At 38.4% G+C, this 15,849-nt stretch overlaps 2 protein-coding genes across 2 annotated transcripts; one reads left to right on the top strand and one right to left on the bottom strand.

The window, feature by feature from the left end:
- On the bottom strand, positions 1-9,724 carry cabcoco1 (ciliary associated calcium binding coiled-coil 1). The gene is made up of 9 exons (XM_056771713.1): positions 9,700-9,724; positions 9,039-9,409; positions 8,719-8,807; positions 8,212-8,381; positions 7,974-8,112; positions 6,969-7,041; positions 4,166-4,279; positions 3,119-3,256; positions 1-1,530 (listed from the first exon to the last, which is right to left on the bottom strand). Exons 2-9 carry the CDS (start codon positions 9,369-9,371, stop codon positions 1,456-1,458), a joined length of 1,131 nt encoding a protein of 376 aa, XP_056627691.1. The 5' UTR covers positions 9,372-9,409; positions 9,700-9,724; the 3' UTR covers positions 1-1,455.
- Positions 9,725-10,876: 1,152 nt separating this feature from the next.
- Positions 10,877-15,849, top strand: tmem26b (transmembrane protein 26b). The gene is made up of 6 exons (XM_056771635.1): positions 10,877-11,149; positions 11,312-11,408; positions 11,764-11,847; positions 12,180-12,388; positions 13,436-13,515; positions 13,641-15,849. The coding sequence occupies exons 1-6, from the start codon at positions 10,962-10,964 to the stop codon at positions 13,889-13,891; spliced, it is 909 nt and encodes a 302-aa protein (XP_056627613.1). The 5' UTR covers positions 10,877-10,961; the 3' UTR covers positions 13,892-15,849.

The following is a 15,849-nucleotide window of genomic DNA, read 5'->3' as shown; positions in this document are numbered from 1 at the left end:
ATTCGCTAAAAACAGAATAACCGCAACGTACACATTTCAAAGAGTTATAAACCTAGCAACACGGACAAAAGCACATTTGTTCTTTTTTTTAAATGAGTGACATCATCCATGAGATGTAAAGTGTGTCATTTTTTATCTTAAAATGTTTTCAGCTGAACATACAGAGACAGATGTAAGTAAAGCATGTTGGTTTAAAAATATGTGCTAGTGGCACAGAATTCATCTTTAAAAGACACAAAGTGATAGTAATTTTCTGTCATTTCAAAGCAGGAGATATTTAGAAGAATGTTGTTAACTGGCCCCCATTGACTTGCATTGCTTTGGTGTCCATCCAATAGAAGTGAATGGGGTCCAGTGTTGGACTTCTTCAAAATATCTTCTTTTGTGGTCTGCGGAAGAAAGAAAGTCATAAAGGTTTGACACGACAAGAGGGAGAGGAAATTACGACAGAATACATTTTTTTGGTTGAACTATCAATTTAAGTCATTTAAAAGATGTAAGTCATCTGAGATGGTTTATTATTTAAAGTACTTTAAGAAATAGACATAGTGTGTGTAATTCACTCAGTGTCCAGTAGAGGGAGTGTTGTTGTGTGTGCACACAGGAATGAATGATTCTATCAATGGGTAGGGGAACATAAAGAACACTCATAAAGTGTTTGAACATGTTCTGGAGACACGCAGGGTAAGCTGCTATCTTCACCACAGCATGTTAACATAAAAGGCATCAAAGCGATGAAGAGCTAAAAAAACAGGGCGTAAAAACTGAGACACGGAGGAGGAATATTACTGCAACATGATATTGTGCTGATGAACCAGCAGTATTTATAACTTGTTTGAGTTGAAATATCCAAAGTGCTGTGTTATGAGATTCAGAATTTCCCCAGTCGTCTTATTCACTCATATTGTATAACGCTAATAATCTTTGATGGAAATCCATACGCACTCAACATTATGCTTTGTGATTTGACATAATAATGGTAACATAATGGTGCTTTGAAATGGAAAAGAGGAGAGCTTAAAAAACAGCGATCAGCGTTCTTTTGTATACATTGCAGGGTGTATTTATAGTTCTATGTGGGCTCTCTGGAAAACTCACTATTCAGCCGTAATAATACATCACTTTTTATGGCAAACTCAGCTATTCGGCCGGAGTTATTTAGCGTTGCCATAGCACTGGGTTACTTTAAAAACATCGAATGACTTGTGGAAAAGGTGCAGAAAACATTACACAAACAGCTTCATTATATGTTCACTTTCCTCTTGACTTCCACGACTGTCCTGCATTACATATTTATCATTTCATCATGTCCTTTATTACATCCATTATGTACCGTTCAAGCAATTGTACTTGAATAAAAGCAAAAGGGGAAAATAAAACATTTGAGTGTGTAAATGCAGAGGAATGTGAATGAGTTCATACAGCTGGGAAACTCTCTCAGCAGATCTATTTCAATCAGATTTTCTGAAGTCGCTCTAACCTCGAGGTGTACGTCTCCTCATGAGCTTTCAGTTTCTCGGTGAAGTCGGCCTGTTCAACACACAAGAATATGTACAGCCTTTAAAAAAACGCCAATCAAATATGTATTGGAGATTGCATTTCAATGAACACACTCTCTAAACGAAATATTTCAAACATTTCTCAAAATATCTCCTTTTGTGCTCTTCTTCTGTGCGGTGCGATTGTTATACAGTGTGGTGACTGTACTCTGCTCTCCTGCATGTTCGCTCACATTGTTCCGTCTTAAATCAGCAATACACCAAACGCTGTGTGGCGTACACAGACTCACTGTATGCACATCTGGAACGGTAACAGCATCGCTAAGGAAATTTCCCTTCCACCATCGGTCATTTTTGGTTTTTCTACCATATTAGGAATGATGAGAACCGCAGAGCATGACATTCCTGGGAACTATTCAAACTAAAATAATATTCCAGGGGAAAAAAGAGCAATAGAAGGAAATAAATATGGATGAAGCAAACACGTTGAATGATTCCATCCGTTCCCCTGAGCCGTACGGGTTACAATTAGCGTAGAAAAAAACAACAACTCGATACGAGCGATTTGTTGTAGCAGAAGAATTTTAGCACAAGGTTAAATTTAGCAAAGTGATATATGTAATTGACCTTCTTCCGACATTAAACGGAGAGCAGAAGCCCAGGAGAATTGATGGAAATAGCACACGGCGCAGATGTAAGATGCACACACGAGCCGCTACAAACGGCCTCTCGTATTACAGCACGTCTGCTGTTTGAAAGAGAAACGACAAAGGTCTTCATGGAACATGGCAGACGAATTGAATGACCCCCATAATCATTAATCCCATCAAAGTGAAAAATCACTTCTGTCTTTTCAGCTCTTTCTGCTCGGCACAGCCGCCGGCAACCTTTGAAACACACACAGGCGTGTAAAAACTCGCCGTAGACACCACACAATTTAGCAATCCGCCAGGTTGTTTACTCTGATCGGAGCGCTCGCCGTAATTCAATTCCACCTTAAGTCTAGCGTTCAATTCACCAGCATGTGCCTTATGCTGAGAATATAGGGATGATATGAAGCAGGTTTTAATATTTCTTGGCATCATCACACAGTGGGTGGAGGCTTGTGGGAGAATCAGCTGAACCTTGATATTCTCAGAATTACTGTTCCAATGCAAAGCCTGTTACTCATTTCTGCCTTTTAACAGGTTTTAGTAAAGGAATCATTCCGTCTTTATTTGCTCCCCCTCGTCTCATTCCAAACCTGTAAGCTGGTATTTTTTCTGTGTAACTACGCAACAACAACGGCTCATATTGACCACATCTGTCAAGCATTGCAGGACTAAAACACGATTATAATGTATACAGTATGACTCGTGTGATATACTGTCAGCTGATTTGATCCGTAAATAATCAATGTACGCTTGAGATCAAACATGTTTTTCATTGTTGCACTGTGTCATGACTCTTCTACAAACAGAATTTATATATTTTGGGCGAACTATCCCTTTAATGTGTTCTGCTGTATTTCTTCCCTCAGGCCATGAATAATATTTCTTCGCGAGCATCAGCGGCTCGGGCGAATGAAGAACATTTGTCTTATTTATGAGTGTAGTTGTATAAGGATATTTATGCTGTACCTGAAGTTGTGCTAACATCTCTCGAGTGGTTTCCTCCAGCATCTCTCTGACGTCGTCCACACTGAAGCCTGTTTGATCCTCCTCACTTTCCTCTCGCTCCACTTCTTCTCCATTCTGCTCATGAGAGTCCTGTATACACTAGAGTCATTCAAACACACGTGCATCAGATCTTGATTCGTCTGTAAGTAAATGCTGACTATAACCAGTTAATATCTACAGTGATTACATTAAGATTTATAGTTTTCAATACATTAGATGAGATCGGATGTGTTTTATCTAATGGAAGTGTGATAGTAACAGATTTTAGTTTGCTGCGGTTGATTTCTCTGTGGAAATGTTTGATGTTGTATTTCAGGGACAACAAGAAAACACACCGAGCATTCATGTAGGAAGGAAACTTTGAAGTGTTTTGTGGGAAGTCATTATTCAGGCATTAATGGTGGCACAGCGCCTACATGTGGTCTTACCGTGAAAAGCACCGACTGAAATGATAAAGTAAACTCTGTGTTTAAATGACATTCTGCAACAGTTCACACACTTTCCGACCAATGAATTTCCAAAATGTTGAAGTTTCAAAGCATAACCAAAATGGGACTAGATCTGAATGACTGACAGCTCGTGATGAGTTTAAAACTTGGCAAAACAAAAAATTCTTAATGATTTAATGAATTTTCTGTGAATTTAAAATCCCATTCTTTCCATAACCATCTCTCCTGAAAATGTCAAATGTTTTCTATGGCTGTCGTGACCCGTTTGTATTTGAAAAGAAACATTTCTAAATGTTGTCATTTTTCTTTTGTATCCATATTTATAGTTTGACCGAAGCAAGCGTGTGTGTGTGTTAGATGTGATGTAATCCCCCCCCGCTCAGCAAAACGGTGTCAGTGTCAGTGGAAAGAAAAATCTTACTCATACTTGGAATCAGACCCGTGTTTCCTTTGGAAATGAAGAACATGTGAAAAGCATTTTACAGAAAGGGTAATTCCAAAGTTTGAAGCGCACAAAGAACACGGCTGTTGTTTAGTGCAGAAAGTGGGAACACTTTACCTGTTCAGGTGTTTGAACGCAGGGTGGGGCCACATGCTGCAAGAAGACATCAGCAGACATTCCCTCCTCCAGCGGAGAGACAAAGTCCACCGGATTGACCAACTCAATGCATTTCTAAAACAAAACATCACAGAAAATCTCATTGAATTATGTTGTATACGTCATAAATGGCTGAGATATTCCAGACTAGGCTCATTTGTGTATTTCTTGTTTTAATTGACTTTCTGTATTAAAAATGTGTCTGCAAACACTTAAAAAATTAACCGTGAGATTTTCACTGGAACATTTTACTGTTCATTTGGCAGAACAGTAAAAACCCTTCAGCCACAATCCAAAACAAGCACGCGAACACAAACAAAAGCTCTGTGGTTTAGATGTCCAATGTAATTACAATGGCAAATTGAGGCTGTGGAGGAGAATAATTCTCTTTCATTACTGCATTGTTCCTCATTATTCCCTCTGACGTGATTCATGTGTTTCCATCTCCAGCAATAAACAAATGAATGTCAACAATATCAGTTTAATAGGAGCAAAAATAAAACGCCTGCTTTTCAATTCATTGTGCTGTTTTTCTTTTGTGTTATTACTAAAAACATCATGATTCACTAAAATGGTTCCAATAAGTGGGTAAAAAAACAAGTACATTAATATTATTCAAGCCGCGCTTTGAACTCACTTTCAAAACAAATCAAGAATACAGTTCTGTGACCTAGATTCAGTTTCTGACCTCTCTATACTGTAAGACGTTCAATAGGAGCTGTCGCTAGACTATAAAACCCCATTTAAATGATAAACAAACATGTGGCTCGACGCGTTTCCATATGACAGATATGACCGCAGAAATACAGAACTTATTAGAATGAGTATATGTTGTTTCATTCTTCTGATTTGACATCATTATGTGTTTATTTGATATGATTTGATATGTTCCGCTCAAACTAAAACTGAGAAAAATAGGAAAAGTTTCCTTTCAGCACACAGAGGATTGAAGAGGACAGAAGAGACATCAGGTCTGGACATGATTAGCGCTGAGAATTCAAGAGCAAATCCTTCTTTTGACTTCAATTGATTTAATGAATTGTTTTATTAATTTATTAATAAATACACTATTTGATTCATAAAGATTTTCTTTCACAAAATAATACACATCTTCTGCATCTGAGTCTGCATTTATTACATATTTTGACTTCTGGTATCGTAACACATTTCATTCTAGTCCCCATGAAATCAAAATGTCAGTTTTTGGCTTTGAGAATGAGTATGCTCGTCTTAAAGGGATAGTTCACCCAAAAATTACTCACTGTCTAATTTTTCCAAATCTGTATAAAAAAGATATTTGGAAGAATGCTTATAACCAAACAGATCTTGGCCACCATTGAGTGCCATAGTTGAAAAATACATCGGTAGTCAAAAGTCCCCCAGAACTTATTTGCTGTCCTACATTCTTCAAAATATCTTCTTTTGAGTTCAACTAAACAAAGTATAAAGTAATTATTCTACTATTGGAGTCAATGGGGTCCCAGGACTTTTTGGTAATAATCTTTTTTTCAAATAGCTTTCTCTGTGTTCATCAGGAAAAAGCCATGTATAACAACTGGAAGGTGAGTGAATGATGACAGAATGTTTATTTTTGGGTGAACTGTCACTTTAAGAATATCTATAAGTTATTTTTCTCCAAAACATTGACATTAAAACACTGCGTTTAAAAGCCGCCAGTATGGCTCAATGTTTTTTTATCATTCTACACTTCAGTGTCTCATCAGATTCCAGGCTCTGTGGTGACCTAAACACTATTGGCTACTTATAAAAAGAGGAGGAGCCACTCAAAATGTCCAGCCCTAGCTTCCTGTTACAGTGAAAATTGTCAACACAACAAATTGTGTATTACAAGGTAGATCAGTGGATCTTTAAATACATTATTAAACTCCACATATCTCCCCCAAAACCAGCACAGAAAGGAAAAACTATATAAAAAGACAAAGAGACTCTGTGGGCCTGATCATACATGCTGGACATGTTACTGAACAGAAGACGAAACACGAGGGGTCTTCATTAGAAGCACACATCAATGTCAGGGTGAATGTGGCTAAAGGTGATTCTGTTCTACACTGGTGGGTTAGTTTTTGGGTAATGGAACACAAACCAGATCAGTTATCATCTGTGATCAGTGAGTACAGCGTACACGACACTTACACTGTGGAATGTGAAAACTACACAACTGCCAAACTCTGATTAAAATGACTGCTTTGAGTTTCAGACTAAAGGAAATGAATCAGCCGTGGAGGATGCAGACGATATTACTTTATTGAGGCGTAAGGAAACATGTTCTGTCATCAGAGAGGGAGCAGCGATAGTCAACATGATAACACATCAAAAAGAAGAAGCAGGAAAGGTTTGCTTTTGTTTTTATGGGTTACTCCCTTTAAGAGTCTCTCTAATGAGTCTCCAGAAACCTGACGCTGTGAAACTAACTGGCCAAGGACCGCTCACACACAAACATACACCGTTTCATCTGCATGTGAAGTCACCGTGTGCTCTTAAAACACCATCATTGAAATGGCCTGTACAAACCAAAATGAGTCCAAGTGGTTTCGAGGGGAGGACAGTATATCAGTGACATCAGTCCAAATGTTTAGTTTTGAAGAAAAGTTATTTGATCTGCACTCATGAATTGTTTACAATAAAATAAACCTAGAACCCAGTCCAGGTCTCTTTAACGTTGACAAAAAAAAACAAGAACAAAAGACAAACAAGACAAGAAAAAAGTCACCAAATTTGTAAAAACACTTTAACTGAATCTTACCTCTGTGGTGAAGAGTTGTTTCTGCCTTTGTTGAGAGAACAGCCATTCATAAAGTCTGTAATGCTGAAAAACACTGTGTGCATGAGAGAGACATGCATGAGAACATGTGTCATAATATTCACACACACTGGAGTTTTTAAAGGCCATTGCACATTGAGTCCAAACTTTGCGTCTGAAAAAATAAATACGACCAATCACATTTACACACTGTCTTCGATATTTTTCTACGTCATTATCTAAAAAAACGGACTGGGTTTGATTTTCTGCATTTTTCCCATCTGTAGGAATCGTTTTGAGGGGCGTTTTGACAATTCAAAGACACCGTAGAAACCAGCGCCAAACACGAAAAAACAGACACGAAAATTTCTGACTGTATGTGCAAAGACCTTAACTCTTCTTATTATCATTTATTCCTCCAACACTTAAACAGAAAGAATACAATCATAGCAAACAAATGCAAACGTGCAGTTCTCAATCCAACTCAAAACACACAGTAGCTGCATTCAAATGCAGATGTTATTCTGTGAATTATATCTCTTGGAAGAGCAAAAACATTTTCGATGTATTTTCAAAGCGATGCATCAACATTCAGAGCAGTGTAATGAGAAATGATGGTCGTGTCTGTCTAAAGATGAATGAAAGGAAAGCAGTAATGAGAGGTCTGAATGCTCCTCTACAGAGTGCCATTTTACAGATTACAGTACAGCCTTCGTCTGTATTTTTGCTTTCTAAAAGATAAACGATTTCCATACGGCTTGTTATGCACCAGCACTGTCTGCCTGCTTCACAATCCACTGCTTTATGAATTATACATTACATTAATTATGAAGGCCATTAAAAGAGATGGAGCTTGTTGCTTGTTCCCGGCTGTCTAATGGCAATGCAAAGCGCCTCACATCTATTTATAATGTACGAAGGACAGAGAAAAAGCTGATCAATATTCACTGAACATACACACGCACCCGCTTTAGAATAACTGCAGTGTGTGTCTTTCATAACACAAACCTGATCCTGAAGTAATGTGTGATGGATCTGATCTGATCTGCATCAAATAAAGCACTGGTGTCAGTCTCTGCCGATGGACTGCTGACGTTCATGATCTCAGAAAATACCTTGAAATGATCAGCAAATGATGTCTGGTTGTCTAAAAGAAAGTGAAGCAGGGTTCGTGTCGTCAGAAATATAATAATGATGTTCCTCACTGGAGAACTTTCTGTAAACAACACAGATCACTTTTGATTACTTTTGATGTTGTATAGTAAGTGCTGTAACAGTGCCATGATAAATGAGATTTGCTGACAGGTGAAGTTCATCTCTCTGGCCCAACAGAATCCACTGACAAAGTAATCCAACAGAGCGGCGTCTTTCACACAGGTCTGCTGGTTTTTGAAGTCAAGTATATCCTTAAACTGTCTGTAATTGAGAGAAAGCACAATATATTTGTGGAAATGACTGTTTGGCCCGATTTCACGGACCAGGCTTAAGGCTAGACCCAGACTAAAATGAATGTGTGAACTGTCTTAACTGAACATAACTTGCCAAGAAATATCTTCAAATATCAGTGCCATTGTTTTGTCTCAAGATGCACACCAGTAAAGTATTCTTCTAAGACATTTGTATATCTTAAGTCAACTTAGGCTAAACCGGGCCTATGTGTCCTATTTGACTCACAAATCAAAAATATTTTTGCATTAAACCCTTGTCTAGTTCACAATTCTAATTGTTTCTGTGAATGTTGTGAAAAACTTACAACTGTACTTGGTCCACAGGTAGGCCGAGCATCATATTCAGTTGGTCTTGGTCTAGAAGTTCCCACTGTGAAAATGGCATCTTCATTTCCTTGAATATGACACAACAGTCAATTACTACACGGTAAAATATCATCCGCGTTTATGAGTTTTACTCTTAATATTGCCTCACACAACAGTTCAGTAAAAGTATGTTAACATGACAATGTAAGGCCGGGGCTAGTTGTCACGCTGCTTATATTGCACAGGTATACAGAGCAAACACATCTACATGTATGTTTAATGTTTAAATGACTTAATACACATTCAGGTGTTTACATACACTGAGCTGTAGATTATCTCTCTGTGATGTCTCTCTCGATCTCTCTCTCACTGACATGTTGTTGTCGCTGTTGGCCAGGTAACGGTGTGTGAGGCACGTGATCATTCGATAGACGTGTGACACAAATGCGCATGTCTCATAGAAATCCGATACATTTGTGATAATTCTGTTTATTCGGACCATATGATTGGAGAAACGATACGGTACAGAATACACGCAGTACTGCAACTTGGTTATAGCTGCGTTCGACATCTTCCGGCGTTGCGCAGATAGTATCGCGAGACCGGGTTGAAGCATAGTCGCCGAATAGCTCTCGCGGTATCTTGACGTCATCAGTCTGCTCAGCCCTCCAGGACGTCATACCAAAGCCACTAGAAAGCAAGCATGCAGCCTGGTCAAAAGAGTATTACAGACCATTCTGTCTCCTTATGATAAGAGTTTATCTGCTCAAACACACCTATTGTACAACGTAAACAAAAACAAGACGTTTTCGTTAATTATTTAAAACGGCATATAAATAAATATCTAAAATAAAGACAACGTTTGCTCAAGTGTTACCATCTACAGCTGTTTGACACAAACGCATCATTTTCATAACAAGAAAAACAACAAGAATTGTTTTTAGTAATCAGTGATTGCTTTGGGTTGTGAATGTACTCACGCACTGAAATGAGAAACAGTGATAGGCTTAGATGGATAATTTCCCAAAAGGAAATAGGTGTTCCGTTCCAAACCCGTGATAACACACACACACACACACACACACCTACACACACACACACACACACACACACGTCATCAGAAAATGAAGTGCTGTTGAAAGAGCATGCTGTTAAAGTTAAGAGAATATATACTGTTTAATGAATGTATTGGTGAGTGTTTTCGAGTGTTTTCGAAAATTTTATTAAAAAAATACTAATGTACAATTTAAAAGTTCCAAATCATTTCGTGAGAGGAAGACTTCAGTCACAAGCACAATTGTTGATTAAACCACCGTTAGGTATCAGTAGTGTAAAAGGCAACTGCAATATTTGACAACATTCCCTCTCTCCTAATTTTAGGATTTTATTTAATAATTTACCTTCTTTGACAACATTAGGACTTGTGTGTAATTTCCAACATTCCCATTCCATTCCATTTTCTACCGCTTATCCAAACTACCTCGGGTCACGGGGAGCCTGCGCCTATCTCAGGAGTCATCGGGCATCAAGGCAGGATACACCCTGGATGGAGTGCCAACCCATCGCAGGGCACACACACTCACTCATTCACTCACGCACGCTAATTTCCAACATCAGTACATAAAATTAAGCCGTTCTTAAATATTTCTTGTGAGCTTTTTCCTCATTTTTGAATGCTCTTATTGTGCTAAAACTCTCTTATTTGCACTTTGGATAAAATCATCTGCTAAATGAAATGAAATGAGTCATTTACTGCTGTCCTCTAGACTCCTAAGCAAACTCAATTGAACGGACAAACAAACGTTTTGTACAACATTTCATCCATCGACTTTGAAGATGAATGAGAAGAGAAATCTGAGTCCTTATTAATGCATCATTATCTCTCCAGAAGTGTGGACATGGGTGACGGTTTCATTTATCATGAAAAATTATTCACTATAAATCTTTATTTTTAGATTTTGGACAAAATGTTTGTGCATTGATATGTGGTAAAGAAACATGTTCAAATGTAGCCTACCGTAAACCATGACATACTTTGAGACCAGAAGGAAACGTATCTTTAGCAGTGGTGAAACTTTTCTTATTCTGTTGCTTCCTGTGACACAAGCAATGTGAAGTGTAAATGTGGGAGAGGTCCCGCCTCAACGTGGTGAGAAGTGGGGGGAAAGAGTTTCATTGATTCAGACAGAGAGGAGCTCAGAGCGAGAGAATCAACTTTCAGCCTAAAACTTGAAAAGAAATCATGCTTGTCAAGTTCACCTGTGCTGTAGTCACCAGGATATTATTCATTTTAGTGTCTCTTATTGGCGTTTGGAGAGTGACATGGGTGAAAAATAATAACTTGTACTGGTTCCTGACAATTCTTTATCTGCCTCTCGTGGCTGAAATGATTTTAACTCTCAAAAGGAGAAAAGGGAAGGACTACAAATGGTGAGTCGACAGATATGATTTTCTACAGATTTTCTTTAGACGTATAGATTGTGTGGGGTCATGAAGAAGCAACGTCCTGAAATGTCACCATGTAGAATTAGCTTGAAACACTTTATGTGAATGCTTTACATACTCACGGATGAAGTGATTGTTATTTTCCAGGTTTTCTCCAGCAATTCTGTTCTTCCTCATCAGTATTATACCAACCATATGGATCCTTGAGTTGCACCATCAGCACAACAAATCAAATGACACGAAGGTAATACTTCACATTCATGAAGAAAGAGTTCACAAGAGTTCATTCGTATGCTTTACATTATGTCTGTAAGGAACACAGCAAAACAATGATTTGATTTCAATATTTTTGTCTTGTTTAAATTATTTTTGTTAATAGAATCTTTTCTATTAAAATTGTGCAGTTTTGCTAAAAACTATTAAATCTGCCATAAGGGTATAAAGACAAACCTAAAATGGTTTAGAAAACAAGACGTGATTTAGGATTGTTTAGATATGTGTGCTGGAAAACAAGACTAAACATTGAGGAAGAAAATCAGTTTTTGCACAATAATTAGTTGTCTTCTTAAGTGTGATGTTCACAGTCTTATTTATTGCAGTGCAACAAACTGGATTCATCTTACAGCATTCAAGCTTTTCTTCACGACTGGAGAAATTTCACCAACGGAACAGTGAATCCACAGGTACTTTATTCATACTGCCGTCACATTACACATGTTTTCCATGGACGTCTAGACAGTAAACTCTCTGTGAAGACCCTCATGAGCCTTTCAGACACAGTTTATGTTCTCATTTCCGGTTTTTAGTTAAATGTGCTGTCTCACTGGATTTCCTCTCTCAACACAAACAACAGCTCTGTTCAGGGTCTAAAGTAATGGCTGTTATTTATTCAGGATCTGCCGCACCTCCATGTACTGTATACGGTTTACAGGACACGCTTTATTTCATGCTACCCTCAGCTCTTCCAGTGAGCAGACCCTCAAATCTCCAAACTCATTTTCTGGTGCTGCTCTAGGACACTATGAAGTTCTTGTCATCAGTTTGTGCCAACGACTGGATCCTGGCCCTTCAGCAAATCCTCCTGATTCTTCTGATAGTAGGCAAATGGCTCCTGCCCATCGCTGGAGGGGTCACCAGGGATGAGATGTCTCAGTTACTGCTCATCTTTGTGGGCATGGCTGCGGATATTCTCGAGTTTATCAGCGAGACGCTGTCTGATGTCAAGTGAGTAGAATTGTTTACATTTTTCATGCTCTTTTGTCTGAGACGTCTCAAGAAAGAAAAACATTTTCTCAGTGATAGGACAAACGAAAGTGTAGTTTCCAGGCGGGTTTATCCTGACTCATACCAGTAAGCAGCCACCCAGAACACTCTAGCAACCAGATAGCAACCTCAAGCAACCACCCAGAACACCCTAGCAACCACCCAGATCATCCTAGTAACCAAATAGAATCCACCTAGAACACCCTAGCAACCAGATAGCAATTTACAGCAACCACCTAGAACACCCTGGGAACTAGATAGCAACCTCTAGCAAAAACCCAGAACCCCCTAGCAACCAGATACAACTAGAACTAGATAGCAACCTCTAGCAGCAACCCAGAATACCTTAGCAACCACCAGATCACCCTAGCAACCAGATAACAACCACCCAGAACACCCAAAGAACCAGGTAACAATCCCCTAGCAACCAGATAGCAACCACCCAGAACACCCTAGGAACTAGATAGCAACCTCTAGCAGCAACCCAAAATACCTAAGCAACCACCAGATCCCCCTAGCAACCAAATAGCAACCACCCAGAACACCCAAAGAACCAGGTAGCAATCCCCTAACAACCACCCAGAACACCTTAGCAACCACCGGATCACCCTAGCAACCAGATAGCAACCACCCAGAACACCCAGGTAGCAATCCCCTAGCAACCACCCAGAATACTCTAGAATCTGCATAGCAAGAAACTAAAACACTCAGAGGAACTGCCTAGCAACACCCTGGCAACCAGTGACATGTTAGTGTTGTTGAGTGAAACGTGATCATCTGCAGTAGTTGTTTTTATATTTTATTTGAATGGCTTTCCAAGAATATTCTATGAACAAAACAACACTGCAAATATAAAATACACAATTCATGAAACATCCAAAAAAGGAAATGTTGTTTTACTCAGAAACTGAAATGGTAACTTTACAAAAAAAAGTATGTGATGTTTTTTATTATTCATCTGAAATATTTTGTCACACAGTATACTGTATGTCATTTCTCACACTATAGGGAGGAAAGTCCACATTTTGTGTACATTATTCTAGCAGTATGGACGTGGAGTATGTTACAGTTTCCTCTTCATTTCTCAGGTGAGTAACTGTCTGTATTTGGTTGATGATGCATGCACACAAATAAATGTTGACATTATTTTAATGCAGAATCTCACATTCAATGTAAATGTGTGTATGGTAGTAAGGTTGTGTCTGTGTTTTAGTGGTGAACAGCAGAACCGAGGACATCAGTGCTCAGGAAGACTCTCTCCTCTCTAAACACAGGACAGATATATGGAACATTGCGGAAAGTCTTTTTCTTCAAGATGGCCCTTTTTTTATAGTCCGACTGACGGTTATGATGCGCTTTTCTGTCTTTCATCAAATGTTGGTCTTTTTTACCATGAAGAACTTATTGGTGGTGATGTTGAACATCTACAGACTGTGGGTTATTTGCATTGATTTCAGATCATGAGTTCTGTCCGACTTCAGTGAAACAGTACTTCTTTGTTCAGAATCAGTGTTGTTAGCAGTGCACCGGTCTCATCAAAGGCTCACAGAACAACTTGTGTCCGAGGATTTAATATGTGACATTAAATATTCACAAAATCGTAATCTCCACTCCACCTTACAATAACTGCTCAGTTATTCTGCACATGTGAATGAGTTACTGCATGTTTCTGCGATATTTCACCAGACTTTCATATTTGATGGTTAAATGTCATGATTCCAGTATTTTGTGACTCGTGAAGTTCCAGGAACTGTTTTCAGGAGACTACATTGCATTCTTCAGGTGTGTAAGTGTTTGTTTTTATGAGGGCAGAGGGTGTGTAGGGGTGTGTTTTTTTGGATGTCAGTATATCAATTACTACAGTTATGAAACCATAGCTATTTTGTGGCAGCGATAGTTTTTTTTCGTAAGGGACATATCTTAGTTGATTCTGATCTAATGATTCAATGTTCACTTTATCAGCAGTCTTCTGTAGTTTACCTAACAGTACATCTGCTGATCCATGTCAGATTATCAAGGTTTTATTAATGAGTGGATTTCACATTGTGACCATTAACAAAAACATTTTGTGCTCAGATTTAGTGTTCTTTTTTCATTTAAAGTCAGTTCTATAGGATTCAAGTCTATATTTCTTTCTAATGCATTCTCCCCTTCATTTGAATCATGTTTATAAGTATAACACTTTATTATTGTAGAATCTTAAGGCGTGTCTTAGTCTGTGGTTTTTATGCAGAATTTTGTCATGACACGGCATGTTTGAGCAGACACAAAAGACAACTGACTTTATTAATCCAATTTTCTTACTTTACTTAATGTAGATATTTTTCAGAATGTTTAAAATATCTTCTGCATCATAAGTCATTTGAATTTGTTAAAATTCTAAAAAACTTTTGTTTTAAACATATACAGTAAAATATATAGATATATGCTGTTTATAGCATATTAAAGTTTCACTGACTGAATCACTTCACAGTTGCAAACTAAAGGCATCATTATTCATAGCATCATTATTATCAAATGGTTTAAAAGTGACAGTCGATGTGTGTTCTCACACAAAAACAAACATTGGTTTGAATGTCGGGAAAACACAAAGTACCTTCACTTGCACTCGTGCTCTTTAAGGGCAGCTCAGGTTTATACAGACACAATGTTTGTCATGACGACGTCATGTAAAGGAAAGAAATTCCTCTCAGATAAAGAACTCACTATGAGATCTTTTAAGGAATCGTGACTACTGAACGGATGCAGGAGATGAATGGCGTCTTCCTCTTTAAAGGAATGCTTATCTGTCATGAGTCCGCCTTCATGTCATGTCTAGTCTTGGTCTTGGGCAGATTCATGACGAAGTCTTATGTTTTATGTGAGAGAGAGATTTTGACCCCTCCATTCTTCCATATACTCTCTCTCTGGTCTGGGTCTTCATTCTCGCCATCTCGTTCCTGGTTAACTTTCCCTGAGTGTTTCATTTCCCACACCTGGCCCTTGTTAATTATCCTTTGTCTGTATCCCTATATAATATCCTCATGTCTATTGTTCTGTGCTCGTTCATTGTATTTGAATGTACTTCTTTGCCTACTTGTGTTTGTTTACCCCATTGCTTGTCTGTATGTTGGCCTTGCCTTGTATATTCTATGCTACCGTGAAGATCACCACCCTTGGATTACCTTACCCCGTGTATTGATGTTTCTCCATTACCAAATCGTGTTATTTGTAAGTCGAGTTATCTTGTTTCCTTTGTTTTTACCCCCTGGTGGGAAGTCTTTTGGTTCTGTTTATTATTATTAGTTCGGTCCTTGTTTTCCCTTTGTGGTTTTTTGTTTATTATCAAAGTATTTTTGTTAGCCCTTATTGCTGCCTGCGTTTGGGTTCTTCCTCCCCTGCAAACCCTGACACTTATCTGTGACCTATAGGCCTATATTATA

The sequence above is a fragment of the Triplophysa dalaica genome, chromosome 17, assembly GCF_015846415.1.
Source record: "Triplophysa dalaica isolate WHDGS20190420 chromosome 17, ASM1584641v1, whole genome shotgun sequence".
NCBI lineage: Eukaryota > Metazoa > Chordata > Actinopteri > Cypriniformes > Nemacheilidae > Triplophysa > Triplophysa dalaica.
The sequence above is the reverse complement of the archived record's forward strand: the minus strand, read 5'-3'. Positions and strand labels throughout refer to the sequence as shown.

Bases quoted from the DNA above. Each gene is read 5' to 3' on its own strand.
- cabcoco1 (XM_056771713.1), bottom strand. From the start codon at position 9,371: ATGACGTCAAGATACCGCGAGAGCTATTCGGCGACTATGCTTCAACCC. The intron at 8,382-8,718 runs GTAAGTTTTTCA...TCTCAATTACAG, and splicing joins CCTGTGGACCAAGTACAGTT to ACAGTTTAAGGATATACTTG. The intron at 7,042-7,973 runs GTTTGTGTTATG...TCATGCACACAG, and splicing joins ACACATTACTTCAGGATCAG to TGTTTTTCAGCATTACAGAC.
- tmem26b (XM_056771635.1), top strand. From the start codon at position 10,962: ATGCTTGTCAAGTTCACCTGTGCTGTAGTCACCAGGATATTATTCATT. The intron at 11,409-11,763 runs GTAATACTTCAC...TATTTATTGCAG, and splicing joins ACAAATCAAATGACACGAAG to TGCAACAAACTGGATTCATC. The intron at 11,848-12,179 runs GTACTTTATTCA...GTGCTGCTCTAG, and splicing joins ACGGAACAGTGAATCCACAG to GACACTATGAAGTTCTTGTC.